The 20,773-nt window shown below is 50.8% G+C and overlaps 2 protein-coding genes across 4 annotated transcripts in view; one reads left to right on the top strand and one right to left on the bottom strand.

Moving 5' to 3' along the window:
* CDK9 (cyclin dependent kinase 9) overlaps positions 1 to 20,773 on the top strand; it is an 84,377-nt gene that overhangs the window by 22,516 nt on the left and 41,088 nt on the right. The gene's annotated exons all lie outside the window — the stretch shown is intronic.
* The window catches only part of SH2D3C (SH2 domain containing 3C), a 56,468-nt gene that overhangs the window by 25,163 nt on the left and 10,532 nt on the right, over positions 1 to 20,773 (bottom strand). Inside the window, exon 2 of one of the 3 annotated variants that reach the window (XM_053282337.1) lies at positions 13,505 to 13,544. In XM_053282337.1, coding sequence (XP_053138312.1) covers positions 13,505 to 13,544 — 40 coding nt within the window. Of the gene's footprint in view, positions 1 to 8,435; positions 8,635 to 13,504; positions 13,545 to 20,773 lie in introns of those variants that run through there. The other 2 variants (XM_053282338.1, XM_053282339.1) reach the window with 2 other exon arrangements.

Here is a 20,773-nt window from a genome sequence, read left to right as displayed (position 1 = left end):
AGGGAGGGAGGGTGACCTTGGCGTCGGAAAGGCCGTGGAGAAATAAAAGAGAGAGAGGCGTAAGGGAACGGTGGGGGGGATCAGCAACAAAATATCTCCGAGCGATCGACTGCTGGAGCACAAGCCGTGGCGTCATGGTTAGCTGAGGACAGTACGATTCCCTCCCTCTCCGACCTCACGTACTTGCTGGAGCGCAATCTGTCTCTCTCCGCCCCGCCTCGGACACATGCTCCAGAGCCCCCTTCACTGCATTCGCTTGAGAGAGGGACACTTCTCCTCCACCCCTGACCCCCCCTTTTAACCAGAGAGAGCCAACGTGGTGTAGTGGTTAGAGCAGGGGTGGGCAAACTGGGCCCTCCCGCTGTTTGTGGACTACAACTCCCATCATCCCCAGCCACAATGTGGGACGGGTGGGAGTCGATGTCCAACAAGAGCTGGAGGGCCAAGTTAGCCCACCCCTGAGTGGTCATGTCCAGGTAGGAGGGGAGAGATCCACATTCAAAGGCCCATTCAGCTACCAGACTCACTGGGTGACTCTGAGCCAGTCACTTCTCTCTTGGCCTAACCTACCTCGCAGGGTTGGCGTGAGGAGACATAACCATGGACTCCTTGGAGGAAGGAGAATATAACCATAGATGATATAACCATGGACTCCTCTGGGCTCCTTGGTGGAAAAGAATGCCACATCCTACCCAGATTACATAGGGACATAGGAAGCTGCCATATACTGAGTCCGCCCATTGGTCCATCTAGCTCAGGATTGTCTACTCAGACTGGCAGCGGCTTCTCCAAGGTTGCAGGCAGGAGTCTCTCTCAGCCCTATCTTGAGATGCCAGGGAGAGAATCGGGGACCTTCTGCACGCAAGCGCTCTTCCCCGAGTGGCCCCACCTCCCAAGGGGAAGATCTTCCAGTCCTCACTCATGTCGTCTCCCCTCCAAATGTGAACCAGGGTGGACCCTGCTTAGCCAAGGGGACAATTCGAAGCCCGGTGGTTCCCGTTGCTAGCTGGGAATGTTGCCTAGGGGGAAAGTTGCACAGAGCCCACTGAAGAAGGGGCAGGAAGCAGGACCGGAGAGGGCGAGGAAAATGTGGGGGAAGGCATGGCAGAAGATGCACTGGGGAGAACCCCTCCCCGGGGCTCGGTTACCTTGACGCAGATGGCGGTGTGTGGGTGTGTGCACTGAATGTACATCTCTCCCTCCGTTATCTCACTCCCAGCACTGCATCCTTTTCCCGGCCCGCCATTGGCCAGCAATGATGTCATTGCTTCAAGAGCTGGCGCTGGGTAGAGGCTGAGAATGATGCTGAGAATGATGCCGCTGTCAGCTGGGAAAGGCCTCCCGTCACTCAAGGGGGATGAAGGCAGCAGAAGAGTCTAGCCGGAGGAGCAGATGAAAGGTGGGGGGGCTGGGGTGTGGCTCACCCCCTCCCTGCAGAGTCCCTGTCTCCAATACCCCCACACTCCCCACACCACACCTTGGTTAACCCTTGCGCTGCTGGAGGCGGAAAGCTGCAGCCGACCCCGTTCTGTGCCTATAGCCGACAAGACCCGTAGCTGGTCTTGTGGCAGCAAGCATGAGTTGTCCCCCTTTGCTAAGCAGGGTCCACCCTGGTTTGCATTTGGATGGGAGACCTGTGGCAGCAGCTGTGAGACAAGGGACGGGAAGAGCGTCTTCACGCTGGTGTGCGGGCGGTTCCGAGTCCCCTCCCTGGCAGCATCTCCAAGAGAGGGCCGAGAGAGACTCCTGCCTTCAACCTTGGAGAAGCTGCTGCCAGTCTGGGTAGACAAGACTGAGGCGACGGCGACGGATATTTCTTTACTGCTTTCCAACAAAAGGGCCCCAAAGCAGTTTACATAGATATAAATAAAGGTGGCTCCCTGTCTCCCAAGGGCTCACGATCTAAAAATGAACATGCAATAGACACCAGCAGCAGCCACCGGAGGGATGCTGTGCTGGGGACGGAGAGGGCCGGTTGCTCAGTAAAGAGAATCTCCACTTTAAATGGGGCCTCTTTGCTCAGCTAGGCAGAGTACTGAGCTAGCTGGACTCGGCAGAAAGCCGCTTCCTCTGTTCCTAACGCTTTGGGCAGTTTGTCGGGGCTGTGGGGACAGGCCTACATTGCCAGATTGGATCACAAAGAAGCAGACGAAGGTATATTTTGCGACTGGTTTGCCGGGGGAAGAAAGAACTGGCAGTCTGGAGCACGGAAGTGCTTGCCAAGCAGAGGGTGATGCAGGCATGCAGTTGGCCATGATGTGACTTGTTTATTTTTTTTTAACAAGGCATTTCTGGCCCATTATTTCTGGCCCAGAGGGGGAAATGCTTGCCTGGCACCCGGCGGAGAAGGCAGAAATGGAAATGCAGGGACTGAGACGTCTTGAACCCGGTTTCAGATTGTGGGCACCCGCGGAGGGACCAGAGCTTGGTGGCAGAATGCGCATGATGTGTGCAGAAAGGTTCCGGTCCAGGCCCGTTAAAAGGACCCCAAAAAGACCCTTGCCAGGAACTCTGGAGAACTCCTGCCCATCGGAGTATAGCAGGGGTTCTCAAAGTGGGGTGCCCAGATGTAACACAAGAAACTGCCACATACTGAGTCAGACCCTTGGTCTATCTAGCTCAGTATTGTCAACCCAGACTGGCAGTGGCTTCTCCAAGGTTTCAGGCAGGGGTCTCTCCCAGCCCTACCTGGAGATGCTGCCAGGGATTGAACCTGGGACTTTCTGCATGCAAAGTAGATGCTCTCCCACTGAGCGATATGGCTCATCCCCGAAGGCCATTGTGGCTGAGGATGATGGGATTTGTAGTCCAACAACATCTGGGGCCCAACTTTGGGAACCCCTGGAGTAGTCAGTAGGGGGCTAAGTAGGGCTGGTTTGATATAAGGTAGCTTCTTTCCCATGTTCAAGGTAACCCTGTTCACACAATAGGTTTAACTGTTGTACCCTGTCTACAGTGTACACAGGTATAGTTATTCACACATTATGTTAATACAGCAGTACACTTCCTATCTGGACCATGCATGTGAGGATCTGGTGGTCGCAAGCATAAATGGCCCTCTCTGCTAAGCAGGGTCTGTCCTGGTTTGCATTTGAATGGGAGACTACATATGGGCACTGTAAGGCATTCCTCTTAGGGGAGGGGGCCACTTCAGGGAAGAGCACCTGCAGGCACAAGGTTCCCAGTTCCCTCCCTGATATCTCCAGATATGGCTGAGAGAGACACCTGCCATCTGTGTCGACCTTGGAGGAGCCGCTGCCAGTCTGTGTAGACAATGCTGAGCTCTATGGACCCATGGCTGGACTCAGTAGAAGGTGGCTTCCTATGTACCCAGATCCGCTTTAAAAAGGAATACAGTTCGGCCATTCACACAAACACGCATATGAGTGTACAGACATCCCTAGGCAAGTATGACATAATGTCTGAATAAGGTGTGTGTCTTTCTTTCTCACTTGACCTCATAGATTCAACTCTTAGAGGGTCTGGGGAGGGACAACCACTCTAAGGATCCGACCTAATCAAATGTTAACAGGGCATCCTCAAAAGATGAGAGGGGGCAGAGAAAGCCCAGCTCACCCCAGTAGTGAGAACACGAGGGAGAGATATCAGAGGGTCTTAGGTGGGCATCAGGAGAGCTAGATCTCCATTCAGACAGGGATAGTTTTGGTAGGGCTGGTCGAGAAAGCCATGGCCCCATTAGGCAAGAGAGTGGAGGACCATTAACAAGCAGGGGATGATCAATTATTCAATGGACGATTCAATGGTTTCACTACTTGGTGGTGAGATGCAATGTGAACTGGATACTCTAAACATAGGCACCTAGAAAGCCGCCATATACTGAGTCAGGGCTTTGGTCCATCTAGCTCAGTATTGTCTACCCAGACCAGCAGCGGCTTCTCCAAGGTTGCAGGCAGGAGTCTCTCTCAGCCCTGTCTTGGAGATGCTGCCAGGGAGGGAACTTGGGACCTTCTGCAGGCAAGCAGGCAGAAGCTCTTCCCAGAGCAGCCCCATCCCCTGAGGGGAATATCTTAGTGCTCACACATGGAGTCTCCCATCCAAATGCAAACCAAGGTGGACCCTGCTTAGCAAAGGGAGCAATTCATGCTTGCTGCCCCAAGACCAACTTTCTTCCCAAGGTTGTCTTGTGCCACAAGATAGAATCGGAGAGGATGAAAGGAGAGACTAAAAGCCACCCTGAGCCCTTTGGATGAGGTGGGGAAGAAATCTGAACTTTTAACAGTCCAGATTCTGCAGAGAGGCAGAATGTCAGACTTTTGCAGATTTTTCTCCTTAGCACTGAATTGTGACAAGACTCTCAGGAGGGAAAAATTAAGAAAGTTTAAAAGAAGATCCCTGCTGGATCGGGCCAAAGGTTCCTCTCTTCAAGGGCCCCATTTCCAGCAGAAGCGTCTGGGAATCTGCAGCAGGTTCCAAAGGCCATAGGCTTCCCATGCTCTTTGCCTCCAGCACCTGATATTCAGGTAGACTGCCTTTGGATATGGAAGTTCCATTTTAGCTATCCTGACTAATGAACTTCAGTAGACCTGTCCTCCATGATTTGAACTCGAGGTGGCCAGCCACCAACATCACTGGGCTTCCTGACTGAATGCTGGACCACCGAATGAGAGATTTAAGACTTCAGAGACTGAAGCATGCTCCCCTGTGCCAACCTGGATGCTCGGATGAATCTTGACAAAAGGATGTCCCATGACATGTCCAGGTGCCCCTCTACTATAGACGAGCCAATCCTAAGCCATTCTTTCAAGATATCGACCCAAGCCAGTCCTACACACTTGGGTTCCCAGATGTTGGACTACAAAGTCCATTGACCTCTGCCACAAGGATTGTGGAAGGGGTGATAGGAGTTGTAGCCCGACCACATCTCGGGACCCAAGCTTGAGAACTCCTGTGCTATAGAATCCCCCCCACCAATCCTGCCTCCTATTCCTTTATCAAAGAAAGCGTCCTACAGCTTTCAGACCAAACAAAAGAGCCCGCGTGGTGTAGTGGTTAGAGTGCTGGACTAGGACCAGGGAGACCAAATCCCCATCCAGCCATGAGACTTGCTGGGTGACTCTTCTCAAGCCAAGCACTTCTCTTTCAGCCTAACCTACTTCACAGGGTTGTTGTGAGGAGAAACTTAAGTACACCGCTCTGGGCTCCTTGAAGGAAGAACAGGATATAAAATGTAAAAATAACAATAAATAAATAAATAAATAAATAAATGCTTTTACTGCTTCCCAGAGTGACCAAACCCAAGCCTCCAGGAAGGCCAAAAACAGCCCTTGCAGGCAGCAGCCTTCAAGGCATTCAAAGATAGACTGCCTTTGAACGAGGAGGCTCCGTTTAGTTTCCATGCCTATTGACAGACCTGTCCTCCGCCTGAGCTGGATGGGCCAATGGTCTGATTCGGTAGAAGGCAGCTTCCTATCACCCAATAAAAGGGGGTCTTGGAATCCCTCTTTGGAAGCGGCTCCAATCTGGGGCTACCCCAGAGAAGTGGCAATGATGATGAATGTTGTGCGTCTCTCTCTAAGTGCCACCCGGCCATGATCAGCTGCAGTGCCTGACTCAAAGAGGCTGCAGTCGAAATGTAGAAAATGCAAAAGAGAGTCTGACAGGGAGGAGCCCCTCCTCTGGCCCTGGACAAGTTGGGGAGCTGGCGGGGGGGGGGGTGAGTGTGAGAGATCATCCTCCTCAGTGGCAGGAAGATGGAGATGATGGAGTGATGCAAAGAGGCCAGTTGAGCGCTAGTGCTTTCTGGATCCTCTCTTACTGATGACATCATACGCCAGTAATCAATTTTTCTTCTCTAAAGAGAATGGAGCGTGGGGGGGGGGGCCTGCGGGGGAACTCTGCAACATTTTAAAATGCATTCTGAAGTCACAAAATTAGGGCTCCCCTAGTCCCCCTCCCCAGGCGGGGGTAGCCTACAAGACTGTAAATTTATTTGCAAGTCACATAAGGGGTGTCCCCCCCCAGAGAAAGAATGCGGGGGGGGGGACCTTGTGACATGGTTAATGCATTTGGGAGTTACAAAATTAGTCCTGCCCCCCGCCCCATATGTTAATGGGGGGGACTATGCAACATTTTAAATGCATTTTGAAGTTTTTTTTTTTAATGGAGCTTTTTCCTGGGGGTGGGGGTGCGTGACATTTTTTAATGCATTTTCAAATGACAAAATTAAGGGGGTGTTTTCCTCTCAGGGTGGGGGGTTCCTATAATACTTTAAAGGCATATTGAAGTCACACAATTTGGGTCCCCTGCTCTAGAGGCTGGGGAAACCCTGCCACATTTTAAATATTCTTCTGGAATGGCAAAATGGGGGTCCTCTCCCCCTCTCCATGGGGGCCGGATCCTGAAACATTTTAAATGCCTATTGAAGTCACACAATTGGGGGGTTGCATTGCGACAGAGGCACCGGAGTCCTTAAATGGATTTTTTTTTCCCCATCCCCAAAAGTGTGTCAAGGGCTGGTTGGGTGGGGGGGCGAGGAGGAAGTATTTTATTAGCATCTGAGCTTGTCTCCATGCCCTGAATATTTTCCTCTTGCACATCCTAGGAGCGGCAAAGATAGCAAAATGCTTTGGATGCATCCAAAGCGGGGGGGGGGAGAGATTTATCCAGCCTCCCTGCCCCCAGGCTTTGCATCCAGGCAGCATCTGCAAAGGCGAGGATTCTGGAGGGCAAATCCCCACCCCCTCCCCAATACCTGCCCTGTCTAGGAGGACAAGGTCCTTTGGCAGCTTACAGATGATCCTTGCCCAAGCTGCCAGCCTGGGCACTGCAGAAGGCCGCCTGCCAGCTGCAAGAAGGGATTAAGGATCAGACAGAGTCCTTCCAACAAGGACCAGGGCAGACATTGGACCCTCGGGGCATGGGAGCTTGCTGCAAGCAGTGTGTGTGTGTGAGTGTGAGTGTGTGAGACGAGACAGGCAACCTAGCTAAACGAGGAATCCCGTGGCAAACTGGAAGGTGCAGGGGGCCGGTGTACCTTTTGTTATCTTTGCTTTCTACGGTGCACACAGAGCTGAGATCATTAAAAAAAAAAAAGCTGCTGAATACTGAGTCAGAACCTTGGTCCATCGAGCTCAGGGTTGTCCCGCACTGACTGGCAGCAGCTTTCCAAGGTTTCAGGCAGGGGTCTTTCCCAGCCCTACCTGGAGATGCTGCTAGGGGTTGAATCTGGGACCTTCTGCATGCAGAGCAGATACTCAGCCACCTACCCGTGGAATTGATTTTTGACCATTTCCCCCCCTCACCTTGCAGAGGAGGTAGCAGCACCTCCTTTCTCCAGCAGGTGCAACCCCCCCATCTGTACTTGGTTGAGATGGGGGGGCTTGGTTGAGAGGCAGCCCAGACCCTGTCCCCCCCACAGAGATGCTGCTGCCCCCCTCTGTACAGCTGGCATCAGAAAGTTTTCTGGGAGGGGTGGAACTCCCCACATCTGTGCCCCCAAAGTCTGACTCAGACCAAGGGGGCTGGGTGCTTTCCCAAGCCAGGACTCGCTGCAAGCCTGATCCTAAGGAAGGCCAGATCCTGTATCCACCTCTGGGGGGGGGAAATCCTGGGTTGGGGAATGAATGGGGAAAGTGACCAAGGAACAAATAAACAGAAAGTAAAGCACACCCAGAGGTTATGGGGGGGGGGGAATATCCTCAGGAATGGTGTGCCAGGCCGTGTGTGTGTGTGAGAACTGTTTGACCCCCTTCAAGAGGATGTCCTGCTTTGGAGAGGACTGGAGAGAGAACTGCACTCTCAAGAAGCCAGGTCTGAAGGGAGGGAGACAGAAGAGCCCCAGCCACTTGGAGGGAAGAGGTCACCAACGTGACCCCTCTGAATCCAGAAAGAGTGGGGGGGGGGAGAAGCCCCCCTCTCTCTCTCCACCCCCACCCCGCCAAGGCAGCATTCCTGGAAAGCATTCTTCCTCTCTGCACCAACACATCCCAAAGAGGAGATTCTGGGGGTGAAGACGCGGGAATCCCCGCTTGCACCCAGAAAGACTGAATGAAGAGGGACCTAAAGGGAATCCCCCCCCCGTGGAGGAATCCTGCGCTTAGAGAGAGGGGCGCTTTCCAGCGGCGCCCCCCTCCCCAACACCTGCATCTCTCTTGCAGGGGAGGGGTGATGAGCAGCACCCCTCCCATCCCGCAAGGGGGTTCGGGTCTCTCCCCCACCACTAATGCGCGCGACACAAAGAAACACAAGCCCCCCTCTGGAGACTCCAACTGCCCCCCTGCAAGCAGAGCCCCCCCAGATCGTGGCGGTGGGGACCCCCGCCCCCCAGATCTGGAGGGAGGGAGAGAAGAGCCCCCCCCGCCACCTGCCTGCGCCCCTGGACGGAGCAGCCAGTGGACCCGCGCGCCCGCCCGCCCACGCCCACCCGGCCGGAGAGGGACGGGGAGGGGGCGTCCGCGGGCAGGCGCCCCCCTCACCTGCACCTGCATGAAGGATCCCCGGTAGAAGCAGCAGGCGGCCGCCGAGAGGGCGCTCCAGAGGCTGCAGCGGTCCGTCATGGCTCTGCCCGCCCGCGATCGCCGCCTCGGAGCAGGCACCCGGCGCGCACAGCCGGCTCGCAGCTCTGCCTCTCCGGCGGGCTGAGACGCCGCTTTAACTTCAGCCGCGGCGGCTGCTGCTGCTGCTGCTTCCCGGATTACCTCATCGCTTCTGGGGGGCGGGGCCGAGAAGCGGGGGGGGGTGAGGCAGCCTAGCCAAGCCCCCTCCCCACGGGAGGGAGGAGGAGGAGGGAGAGGCGCGGGCACGGGCGCGCCCAGGCAGCCCCCCAGCGGCAAGAGCGGCGTGCTTTGTCTGCTGGAGTCTCCTCTCTCCTCCTGGCCATCATTGCCTTCAGCATCCTCCTCCCCACCACCCACTTCTAGCCCCACAGATCGCACCCCCCCGCGCACTTTCCCCAGCCTGTGTCCCCTCTGGATGCCTCTCTGGTGGGCGCCCCACCCGAGCCCTTGACGCAGCAACCAAGCAAACAAAAGGGGAAATTTCTCCCCACAAGGCAGAATTGAGTTTCTGAGGTCCGGTAGCTCAGGTGATGGAGAAGACCACCGGATCCTAGGAACATAGGAAAGCCACACCGAGTCAGACCCTTGGCCGCTCTAGCTCAGGATTGCCGACACTGACTGGCAGCAGCTCAGCCTCTCCATGGTTTCAGGGCGGGTGTGTCTCTCCCAGCCCTACCTGGAGATGCTGCCAGGGATTGAACCTGGGACCTTCTGCATGCCAAGCAGCTGCTGTACTACTGAGGTACGGAAGCTGCCTTCAGCTGAGTCAGACCCTTGGTCGGTCTAGCTCAGCGTTGTCAACACTGACTGGCAGCGGCTCTCCGAGGTTTCAGGCAGGAGTCCCCGCCTGGAGGTGCCAAGGACTGACCGCATACTTTATTTCAGCCTTTTGACCAGCAGTATCGCGATTTCAAGCGTCCCCGCGATTTGTCGTCTTGCACTTGGCATCTCTTTGTTCGTCGCACACATTTTCATGATCATGATTATTTACTTTATCATTATGGCTATATATATTTTTTAAGATTATGGAGGATCTCAAGCTACGGTCCATGGATTTCCAGTGGTCCATGGTTTCCGTTCAAGTGGTCTGCAAAAAGGTTGCAGGACAGCTAGTAGTATCTGTAATCCACACTGGACTTGTCGTTTTTCGTTGTTAAATGATATGAGTTACAGTGTGTGCTTTGATTTGTAGAGCCAAGCAAATGTATGGTCTGCCAAGTTTCTAAGCCATTTTGAGAGCCATTTTCAAATGGTCTATAGGGGTAAAATTTGAGAAGCTCTGATGTAGAATATTTATACTTATTTGCTTTTCAACTCAACAAAGGTGCTCAAAATGGTTCATTTAACACATTTTTGTACCGTCCCATACGCAAATCCCTGGTTGGTTCACAGTTGAAAAACACAACTACAATTAAAGCATCCTCCAAAAAAAAAAAAAAAAAAATCAGATTAAAAACTCTAGAACTTTAAAATTTAAAACTATAAACTAAAAGCCTGACTAAACAGGTATGTTTTGGCCATAGTAAAAGGAATGAGAAAGTGGTTCCTTCTCTCAAAAAGGAAAGGAAAGATTGTGCCGAGTAGAGCCCTGTGGTTGTCTTTGGTAGAATACAGGAGGGGTTGACCATTGCCTCCCGCACAGTATGAGATGATGCCTTTCAGCATCTTCCTATATCACTGCTGCCCGATATAGCGGGGATTCGAACCAACAGCCTCTTGCTCTCTAGGCAGGTTGCTTCCCTGCTGTGCCATTAGGTGGCCAAAGAGACTCACAATCTAAAATAGAAAACAGAAGGTAGACACCAGCAACAACCACTGGAGGGATGCTGTGCTGGGGATGGATAGGGCCAGTTGCTCTCCACCTGCTAAATGAAAGAGAATCACCCCTTTTAAAGGTGCCTCTTGGCCTGGTTAGCAGGATATCAGTTACTGTTAGCTATGGTAGCTAAATGGAAACCTTGGTGTCCAGTGGCAGTATATCTGACGTTACTGGGGCACAGTAGCAGAGGAGAGGTATTCCCTGATTCTGTGCTTCCCAGAGGCATCTGGAGGTACCCCGAGTTACCACATGTAAGCATGGTAAGATATTCCTTGTAGGGGCCGTAGCCAGAGGCGTAACTATAGGGGGGGCAGGGGGGGCACGTGCCCCGGGCGCCATCTTTTCTGGTCACGTGGGGGGTGCCGCCATGACAAAAAAATTTTTTTTTTATTATTTTTTGTTAATACAAATGTTTCCTGCTCAGTGCAGAAGCACTGCAGCAGTCAAGGGAGTGCATCAGTGCCCCCTCCCCCACGAGCGGTCCCTTCCGCTCCACCCACGCCCCCCCCATTGCTTTGCTTGGCGGCGGGCGCTTGTGAGGAAAAACCTAAGTATAATGTAGTATGTTGGGGGGGGGTGGGGGGGCGCGGGGGGCGCCATTTCAGTGCTTGCCCTGGGCGCCGTTTTCCCTAGTTACGCCTCTGGCCGTAGCCAGGGGCAGATTAAGCTTTTTGCTGCCCATAGGTAAGCTTTTGCCACCCTTTAACCTTCAACAAAAAGGGTTTGCTTTTTTTAAAAAAAAAGGTAAAAGGGGAGACTTGCTCCTTGCCCACTCCACTCTTGCTGCAGCTGCCACTGCCTACAGAGAGGGGTGGCAAAATTTGGCACCCCTCAAATTTGGCCGCCATAGGCAAATAAATGCCTACTCTGCCTCTCCGTTAAGCCATCATTGGCTGTAGCTCAGTGGTAGAGCATCTGCTTGGCATGCAGAAGGTCCCAGGTTCAACAGCATCTCCGGGTAGGGCTGGGAGGGACTCCTCCCTGCAACCTTGGAGAAGTCGCTGCCAGTCCGTGAGGACAATGCTGAGCTCGCTGGGCCCGACTCTTTAAAAGGCAGCTTCCGGTGTTCCTAGAAGTTATTCTCTCCACCCCCAATGATGCATTTCTGAACAGATCTCGGAAACAGAACCCTTCGGCCCCACCGTTTCTCCTGCTGTCCAATATGGGGGTCTTGCAGTGAGGAAGAGGCACTCTACACTTGCTCAGAGGCACTGTCTACTGCTTCACGCATCCCCGGGGGAAGTCTTGGCTCAGAGAACCCGACGAGTCAAAATGTGGGGAACACACAAGTTGTGTTCCTGTGAGCCTAATCCAGATTAAGGAACTTGGCACCAACCACACACCTCCCCATCGTAATTGTACTTGGGAACAGGAGCAAAGATTTAGGCAGCCTCTCTCCCCCTCCCCGGCCTCATCCTTTCTCTCCACTCCGGAGTTTGCCCTTGGCCAACCCTATTCCCCCTGCCAGCTACGGGGCACCAATCTCCTCCTATAAACCCATCGCCTCCCTCTTGGCAGGAGATGGAGAAAACTTCTGCGGCTCCGAACTGGATAGAGGCTGCAAGCTTAAAATTCCCTGCGTAATGCCAGGCATTAAACTTAATGCAGGGTTTATCCTAGGTTTGCCCTTGAGTGCTTCTGTTGACGCTGCATAATACAACATCCACACACCGCGATGGGCTTTTTTTTCATTCTCTGAGAGCGCACATCTCGCTCGCCTGCCTTGTGGTTCTCTCGGAGCCTTCCCAAGGAACTGCTTGAACGGAGGAAGCTGCCGTATACTGAGTCAGACCCTTGGTCTGTCTAGCTCAGTATTGTCTACCCAAACTGGCAGCAGCTTCTCCAAGGTTGCAGGCAGGAATCTCTCTCAGCCTCTCTTGGAGATGCTGCCAGGGAGGGAACTTGGAATCTTCTGCTCTTCCCAGAGCGGCTCCGTCCCCTGAGGGGAAAATCTTCCAGTGCTCACACATGTCTCCCATTCAAATGCAAATCAGGACAGACCCTGCTTAGCCAAGGAGACAATTCATGCTTGCTACCACAAGGCCAGCTCTTTGCAGATTGGGGCCATGGAAGATCTGGAATCTACGAGCAACTCTTAATCGCTGTGCCTTGAAAGATTGGCTTGCAATAGCTGCTAATGCACTACGGTATTTATGCCACAGTTAATATTTGAATAGTGCCGTTTCTTTCCCCCACGCACTTAATTAATTAAGCCAAGGCCTCTGCATTCCCCAGGAAAGGACACTGCAAACATAGCTGGAAGGAAGATGGTTCTTTAAGAGCAATGCCGGTGGGAACATAGTGTGTCCAAGATCTTTCTAGTTTTTATATTGTGAGTATCTGGAAGATCAGTGCAGTTCCCAAAAGGGAGGGACCCAGCTGAACCCCGGAAGGACTCAGAAGCTAATATTAATGTCCAGGTGTTCTCAAATGTGAGTCCTCAGGTGTTGGACTACAAGGCCCATCATCCACTGCTACAATGGCCTCCAGCGTGGCTGAGGATGATGGGAGAAGCACAGTTGGAACTGGAAGCTAGGAAACGGACTCCACCCGAGGATGCACATAGATGTTCATGGTGCCACAAGGGCTGGATGATGGGAGTTGTAGTCCAGCATCATCTGGGGATTCAAGTTGGAGAGACGCTCCTGTATGACAAGCTGCATTTTAGGGATGTGCAAATCGATTTGAATGCAAATCTATTCAACTTGAAGCTGGCCAATTCGGACGATTCAGATTCGAATTGAATCACCCCTTTAAAGAGTTATTCGATTTGGATTCAAAGTGAATCAAATTTGAATCTATTTGACAACAGTTTAGGACATTTTGGCACCTTTTTTTAACCATTCAGATGCCCTGATTCGTCAAAAAAAAGGTGCCAATATAGGTAGAATCTATTCAAAATTGAATCAGCCTGTTTCGGGCTCATTCGATTTGAATCGAATCGGCCAGTTTTGATTTGGATTCGAATCGAATCTGAAAATTCTATTCCTGCACATACCTACTGCAGTTGACAAAACCAATACTCCACTTTGTAAAGGGACCACAGCCCTTCCGGCTGCTTCTCCATCTGCTCAGCCCTACTTTTCCCTGTTCGTTGGATGCTTGTCTGCAAGATCCTCCGTAATCGCACCATTTACCCAAGAGAAGCAGAACTCGGTTGGTTTCCTACCTTGACGTATTCGCTGCCGGATTCCAGCCCATCTTGGTGCCTGGGGTGAAAGAAGAAAGAGAGAGCATCATGAACGAGCAGTTTGGAGCCAAAAGGCAGGCAATATTGCTACTGAAGGACTGGATGGAGGAATACCATGGCAGGCATGCTGCAAGGCACAAACCTTGCAAATAAATCAGTTCCACATGCACATGGGTACACAAAACATCATGGGTACTCCTGAAGGACTTACAAAGGTTATACCTGTATTTGCCCCAAAGGAAGATAACTCTGAATTCAAGACAACACCCCTATATTAAACTGGGGGAAATGTCTTGGATTTGGGTATTGACTGCTTTTGCAGGTCCGCATACCTGCCAACATGTCCCTATTTTCCCATTCAGGGAGGAGAGCAGGTCTTGTGGTAGCAAGCATGACTTGTCCCCTTTGTTAAGCAGGGTCCATCCTGGTTTGCATCTGAATGGGAGACTACATGTGTGAGCACGGTAAGATCTCCCCATTAGGGAATAGGGCCACTCTGGGAAGAGCATCTGCCTGCAGAAGGTTCCATGTTCCCTCCCTGGTATCTCCAGACAGGGCTGAGAGAGACTCCTGCCTGCAACCTTGGAGAAGCCGCTGCCAGTCTGTGTCGACAATACTGAGCTAGATGGACCAAGGGTCTGACTCAGTATATGGCAGCTTCTTATGTTCCTGTGTTGTCAGGGTCACATCAAGATCCTTCCTGCCAAGAGTTTCAGTTCTGCACACTCCAGAAGAGTGAAGTAAAAGTATTTTATTTTTTTCTTTGTGTAAGCCGCCCTTGAAACCGCTCTTGAAGGGAAGCATGTATATTCAGATAATAAATAACAACTCAGGCACAACAAATGCATCTGTATATCAGTCAGGCTCATTATGGGCCATCCCAAATCTCAGAAAAACACCCCATTGTTCGTAAAAAAAATTATCACTCCTCCACAGATTTTGCCCTCCTTGGCATGTTCAGGGATACATATTTAGCTCCCTGCCAGGCTTTATTAAGTCACTCCAGTATTGCGGGCTTGTTCTCTGTTTTGAAGGGACTGGAATTTATCCTGAAAGTAACATATTGTTTTGTTTTGTTTTTTGTTTTAATGTCATCTTTTGTTGGGTGATATCAGCCTCAAACTTGTCTCTGCAGAGGTTGTTTGCTACTAGGAACCTAGGAAGCTGCCATATACTGAGTCAGACCATTGGTCTATCTAGCTCAGTATTGTCTTCACAGACTGGCAGCGGCTTCTCCTAGGTTTCAGGCAGGATTCTCCCTCAGCCTTACCTGGAGATGCTGCCAGGAATTGAACCTGGGACCTTAGCATCCAAGTTCCCTCCGTGGCAGCATCTCCAGATAGGGCTGAGAGAGATTCCTGCCTGCGACCTTAGAGAAGCCGCTGCCAGTCTGGGTAGACAGTACTGAGCTAGATGGACCAAGGGTCTGACTCAGTAGACGGCAGCTTCCTATGTTCCTGTGTCTCTTCTTGGACTAGTGCAGCATCGTGGACTGTGCAAGGACTGTGTTCGCCTGGACATCAGCCATGGAATGATTGGGCATCGGAACAAGAAAATAAACACGAAGAATATGACACTGGGAATTCCAGTCATGGAACTCTCGTGTGTTGTGTCTTGGTGCTCAGGGTGGTTTTCTTTGTCGCTTGGTCTGATCAGCTTGGAGAAATTTGCCCCTCCTGTTTTCTTCTCAGCCGGCCGATGTATGCCTGCCTCCTGCCCAATTTTTTGCTCCTTCCTCTTCCTGGATAAACAATTTGGCCGAGACCTTGGCATAGCGTCTCCTTCTTGTGTGTTCTCCTTGAGCTCTTCCTGGTTTTCTCTCCCTGGGTTCTCATGATGGGTTTTCTATCCTGTGATGGCACCAAGGGGAGGCGTGGATAATGGGGGGGGGGGACAGAAGGGGGAAAGTGCATTTTGAAGGGGCAAGCTTTGCCCGACATTCTCGATTTTTGACAGAGAAATAACAGTATATTTCACATTCACCTAAACCTGGAAATGGAGGAGAGCTGGCCTAGTGTAGTGGTTAGAGTGTAGGACTCGGAGAGGGGAGACTCGAGTTCAAATCCCCTGGGCCAATCACTTCTCTGGGCTGGTCACTTCTTTCTCAGCCTAACCTACCTCACAGGGGTGCTGTGAGAAATAGAAGCATGTGCATGACTCTGGGCCCTTGGGAGGAAGGATAGAAATGTTAAACAAACAAACCCTATGTTCTCTGAAGGTCCTATTCATTTTGAGGGAATTAATGGTCAAGTAAGCATACTTGGGTTTGCATGCAGGCTTCGTTTCCAGGTTATAATTCAGCACTGGGGTGCCAGAGTGGGGAGCTATTTTCAGAGGGCGGGGAGTGTAACTTCAGTACGTCCCTGAAACTCAAACTTGCTGCATCGCTAGCTAGTGTGAGCTTGGGTTCCAGCACTGCCTGTTGGGTTACCCCATCCCATGATACCAGAGTCGGTATCTATGAAATTGAGCAAGGCCTCTACAGGCTTCAGGAGACTCCTCCAGGGAAAGGACGGGGTCCAACCACCCTGCCTGGCCCACAAACTGCAAACATTCAACTCCAGACCTTCCCTGGAGCAACCAAGTTCTTGCTTTGGTGTGACTGGCTATCAAGCTCTGTGTCACCATCTCAGAGCTGTCCAGGGTACTGAACGCTGATATGACTCTTTCTCTCCCTCGGAGCTGCTTGAGCCCCTGTTCCTGCCTGAGAGTCTTGTCAATAACACTGTCTAGGACAGGGTACTTGTCCATCTTTAAACAACGGTGGTCTACAGTTACTTTGGGAGGACGGGAGGACAGAAAAAATGGGTGAGAACCAGCATTTTTCTCTTTTCTGGAGGATTCTCCCCCAACACACACACACACACGTTTTTCCAGTGGAGAAACTGGAAACTTGGCGAACAGCTTTGAAAACCTCTTTTGCAAATATTGTCTCTTTCAGAAGGATGAGTTGAACCAGTTTTTAAGGGAGTGTTTTAAAAAGAGCTCCAACTTCCAATGACCCCGCTGCAAAATGACATCCAAGATGTGAAGGTGGTCACGTTCATGTTCAGTCATGTAGAGCCCTTAAATACTATCTGTTTGGCCTGGTCTTCCAGGGTTTTTAAACAGCTTTAAACTGTTTGCAATTGTTTTGCCCTGGTTTTCCAGGGGTTTAAACTGTTTGAATGTTTAATTGGTTTTATTCTGTTTTTATAGTTTTGATTTTAATTGTTTAATTTTTATTTTGTTGTAAACCGCCCTGAGCCATTTTGGAAGGGTGGTATATAAACTGGATGGATGGATGGATGGATAAATAAATAATGTTTGTGATGACAGCATTGCTCTGCATTTGTCTACAGTAAGCAAGCAAGAGTCTTAGGACCTGATGCAGGACAAGAAGGTTCAAAAGCAGATGAGTACAGAGGATTTGCAGGCATTTGGCTTCGAGAAAGGGGCTGCCAAGCACCAGGCACCAGCATGCCAGACAGACAGCCCTGAGGTCAAGTTTTCTGCCCTGGGGATGAACTGCCCAACCTGAGACTGAGAGATCTGGCAGTCCTAAATTGCCGTTCCTTGTGACATACATCGCTCTGTGAATCACACTTTCCCCCGGACGATGGCCTCAGGCAGAGCTGGGAATTAAAACCAGATCTCTCCTTCATTTCCCACCGAATCATTATGTAGGCATCCTGGTTTATTTATCCTCTTAATTTTGTTTACAGCCGGAATGAGACTTTTTACTACACCGAGTGGGATGTGGAGCTGATTTGCAGGGGTTCGGGGGACCAACTGGTGTTGTGATAGGAAGCATGAATTGTTCTCTTTGCTAAGCAGGAGTCACTCTGGTTTGCATTTGAATGGGAGACCAGGTTGTAAGATCTTCCCATTAGGGGATGGGGCCACTCTGGGAAGAGCACCTGCATGCAGAAGGTTCCGAGTTCCCTCCTTGGTATCTCCAAATTAGGGCTGAGAGAGATTCCTGCCTGCGACCTTGGAGAAGCTTCTGCCAGTCTGGGTAGACAATACTGAGCTAGATGGACCAAGAGTCTGACTCTGTAGAAGGCAGCTTCCTATGTTCCTAAGTAACTGGCCTCTCTATTGCTAAGCAACTCCCGAGTAGCACTACTTTTTCTCTGGATGTCAGTGTCTTAAGGTGCAAAGTGCCTGCTTTGATGCTAGAGACAAGCTCTACTCTGCATTCTGAGTTGTGGTTTATTTTTCTTTTTTCACTCTAGGAATTAGGGGCTAGACCCCTAGGACCCTTATACTTCTTAAATTCTGCTGTCCAATGACATTCTCTGCAGCTGGATAGAGAGATGGCATTCTCTCTATCCTCTCCCTGCCCCGCAAGAGGTCAGTAGAGCCATCAACTGTCCCGTGAGCAGGAGGAGGAGAAGCCATAAAGACAAGAAAGCAAAACAGAGTCTTATTATTTTAATGATTTTCTTTTTAAAAACCGGTCTGCTATAAGCCACTTTATTTTGGAGGCCAAAAACATGCTTGTGAATCCACAAGCATGTTTTTGGCCTCCCAAATAAAGCCTGTATGGAAAGCTCTTGCCTGAGAAACCTTGAGGGGGGGTGTCTTTCACCTTAGGCAGTGTGGTGTAGTGGTTAGACTGGGATCAGGGAGGCCTGAGTTCAAATCCCCATTTGGCCATGGAACTCACTGGGTGGCCCAGGGCCAGTCATCAGCTGAACCTACCTCACAGGGTTGTTGTGGGTAAGAAACATAACCAAGCAGACCTTTCAGGGCTTGTTGGAGTTCTTGAACCAGGAGTTCAGGCACACAACAGGGTTTATGTGGATAATGCTCTATGCCTTTAAGGCAGCTCACAGAGAGGAGGACGGGCTGACCTCATCCATGTTACTCCACAGCGCCACCCTGTTGGTGGCAGGGAAGTGCAATTGCAGCCAAGCAGTGTATGAAGAATCAGCTGACCTGGGGAGCCAATCGGATCCCTGTTGGTCCTATATAAGAACTCCTCTGGGCTTGGCTCCCCAGTCTGAGCTTCATATCCTCCAGGAAAAGTTGCTGAATAGATCCTTGCTCTGCCTCTTGATCGACTGCCCCAAAATCTGGACGTCAGCCCACTTTGGACCACACACTTTGGCCTTTGATTCTTGTCTGCTGATGCTACCTCATGATGACCCCGGTAAGGAAGGAGAGCTGGTCTTCTGGTAGCAAGCATGAATGGTCCCCTTTGCTAAGCAGGGTCTGCCCTGGTTTGCATCTGAATGGGAGACTACATGTGTGAGCACTGTATAATATTCCCCTTAGAGCAGGCCTGCTCAACTTCGGCCCTCCTGCAGATGTTGGCCTACAATCCCCATAATTCCTGGCTATTGGCTGCTGTGGCTGAGAATTATGGGAGTTGTAGTCCAAAAACAGCTGGGGGGGCTAAATTGAGCAGGCCTGCCTTAGAGGATGGGGCTTCTATGGGAAGAGCATCTGAGGTTCCCAGTTCCCTCCCTGGTAGCACCTCCAAGACAGGGCTGAGAGAGACTCCAGCCTGCAACTTGGGAGAAGCTGCTGCCCGTCTGGGTAGACAATCCTGAGCTAGATGGATCAAGGGTCTGACTCAGTATATGGCCGCTTCCTATGTTCCCAAGTATGAGTTAGGCTCAGAAGTTAGCATTTGAAAGGACAGAGGAATTCCTGTCTTTGCTGGGTCGGCTGACCTTGTTCTGGGCAAACCCCAGCTAAGCCGTTATTAGAACAATGCAGCCGTTTCCATGGGAAATTCCCAGCGCTACCTGCCTCTGCCGAAGGGCTGATCTTCCCAGAAACAGGCTTTAACACCACTAACAGGATTGGAGGAGAATTAGGGCTCTTTCTCACAGGAATTTGCCTTTTAAAAAAAATCAGCTTGGGGTCAGAAGCAGGGCAGGATTACTTATACATCCTGGGGTTAGGGGAGTTCAGCTGAGGTCACAAGAGATGTTTATAGAGCCCCCCAAAGAAGGGAAATGGGCAGGAAAATGTCCACAGTATTCCTTGTAGAAGGGATTCTCAAGCATGGATCCTCAGCTGTTGGACTACAGCTCCCATCATCCACTGCCACTATATATAATTTGGCGTTCCCATCTTTACCTATATACTAGATGATTTTAGATTACTCCCTTTAAAAAGAGAGGTTAAATACAGGTTATTCCCTTATTTACCCAAAACGAAGAGGACTATGATTAAAAAAAAAAAAATTATATACCGCCCAAAACGCAAGTCTCTGGGTGGTTTACAACAATACAATACAATAAATAAATAAAAAGGTTAAAACATTACAACAATTCAAAACTTAAAACGTTAACATTATTAAAAACCATCCAACTATTAAAAGAGTATTTTATTAAGAGCCTGGGTGAACAGATGCTTCTTTAAAAGCTTTTTAAAAGTTGTCAGAGATGGGGAGGCTCTTATTTCAGCAGGGAGCACGTTCCAAAGCTTTGGGGCAGCAGTGGAGAAGGCCCGTCCCTGAGTAGCCAGCAGACGGGCCGGTGGCAACTGCAGACGGGCCTCTCCTGATGACCTCAATGGGCAGTGTGGTTCATAGCGAAGAAGACGTCCTCTTAAATACCCAGGGCCCAAGCTGATTAGGGCTTTATAGGTTATAACCAAGGCCTTGTATTTTGCCCAGAAACTTATCGGCAACCAGTGTCGATCTTTTAAGATAGGAGTAATATGGTCTCTCCGAGATGACCCAGAGACCAACCTGACTGCCGCATTTAAGATGGCCCCCCTGATTTTTTTTCAGATTTGGAAAAACCCTAGTTTTGGATTCAGGTAAATCCATTCTATTTTATAGATCAAAGAGATCTCCATATTCCACTCTCCCCAGTAGGTGGCAACGAGGATGTCGACAAAGAACAGCACACCATGCATGATTCACAAGATATTTTTAGAGATGATCATTTGGAAGTGGCTCTGCTGAAGCAACAGTTAGCATAAGTGGCACCTCCACGGAGCTTGTTTGCCACGTCCCTTTGCTTTGGTGTCGATCTTGGTTTTCCCCCAGCGTCCCCCAGGAATTAGGAGGAAGTGGGGAGCGCATGGATTTCGACGCACATGTTTCCTCTGCGCTTTCCTGTCTTGTCCAGCCCATCCATCTGTTTCCCTGAAATGTTCCCAAATGTCAGGAACCTGAAGGAATGGCGCATGGGGCGGATATGGGTGGTTGGTCAAGAAAGCCGAAAATAACTTGCAGGATCCCAGGGTCAGGAAGCAGGCAACATCCTCTGCCCTTGCTAGAGGGGAACGGCCAGGAGATGC

Source organism: Hemicordylus capensis, chromosome 17, assembly GCF_027244095.1.
Source record: "Hemicordylus capensis ecotype Gifberg chromosome 17, rHemCap1.1.pri, whole genome shotgun sequence".
NCBI classification, from domain to species: domain Eukaryota; kingdom Metazoa; phylum Chordata; class Lepidosauria; order Squamata; family Cordylidae; genus Hemicordylus; species Hemicordylus capensis.
This window is presented reverse-complemented; position numbering and strand designations above follow the sequence as displayed.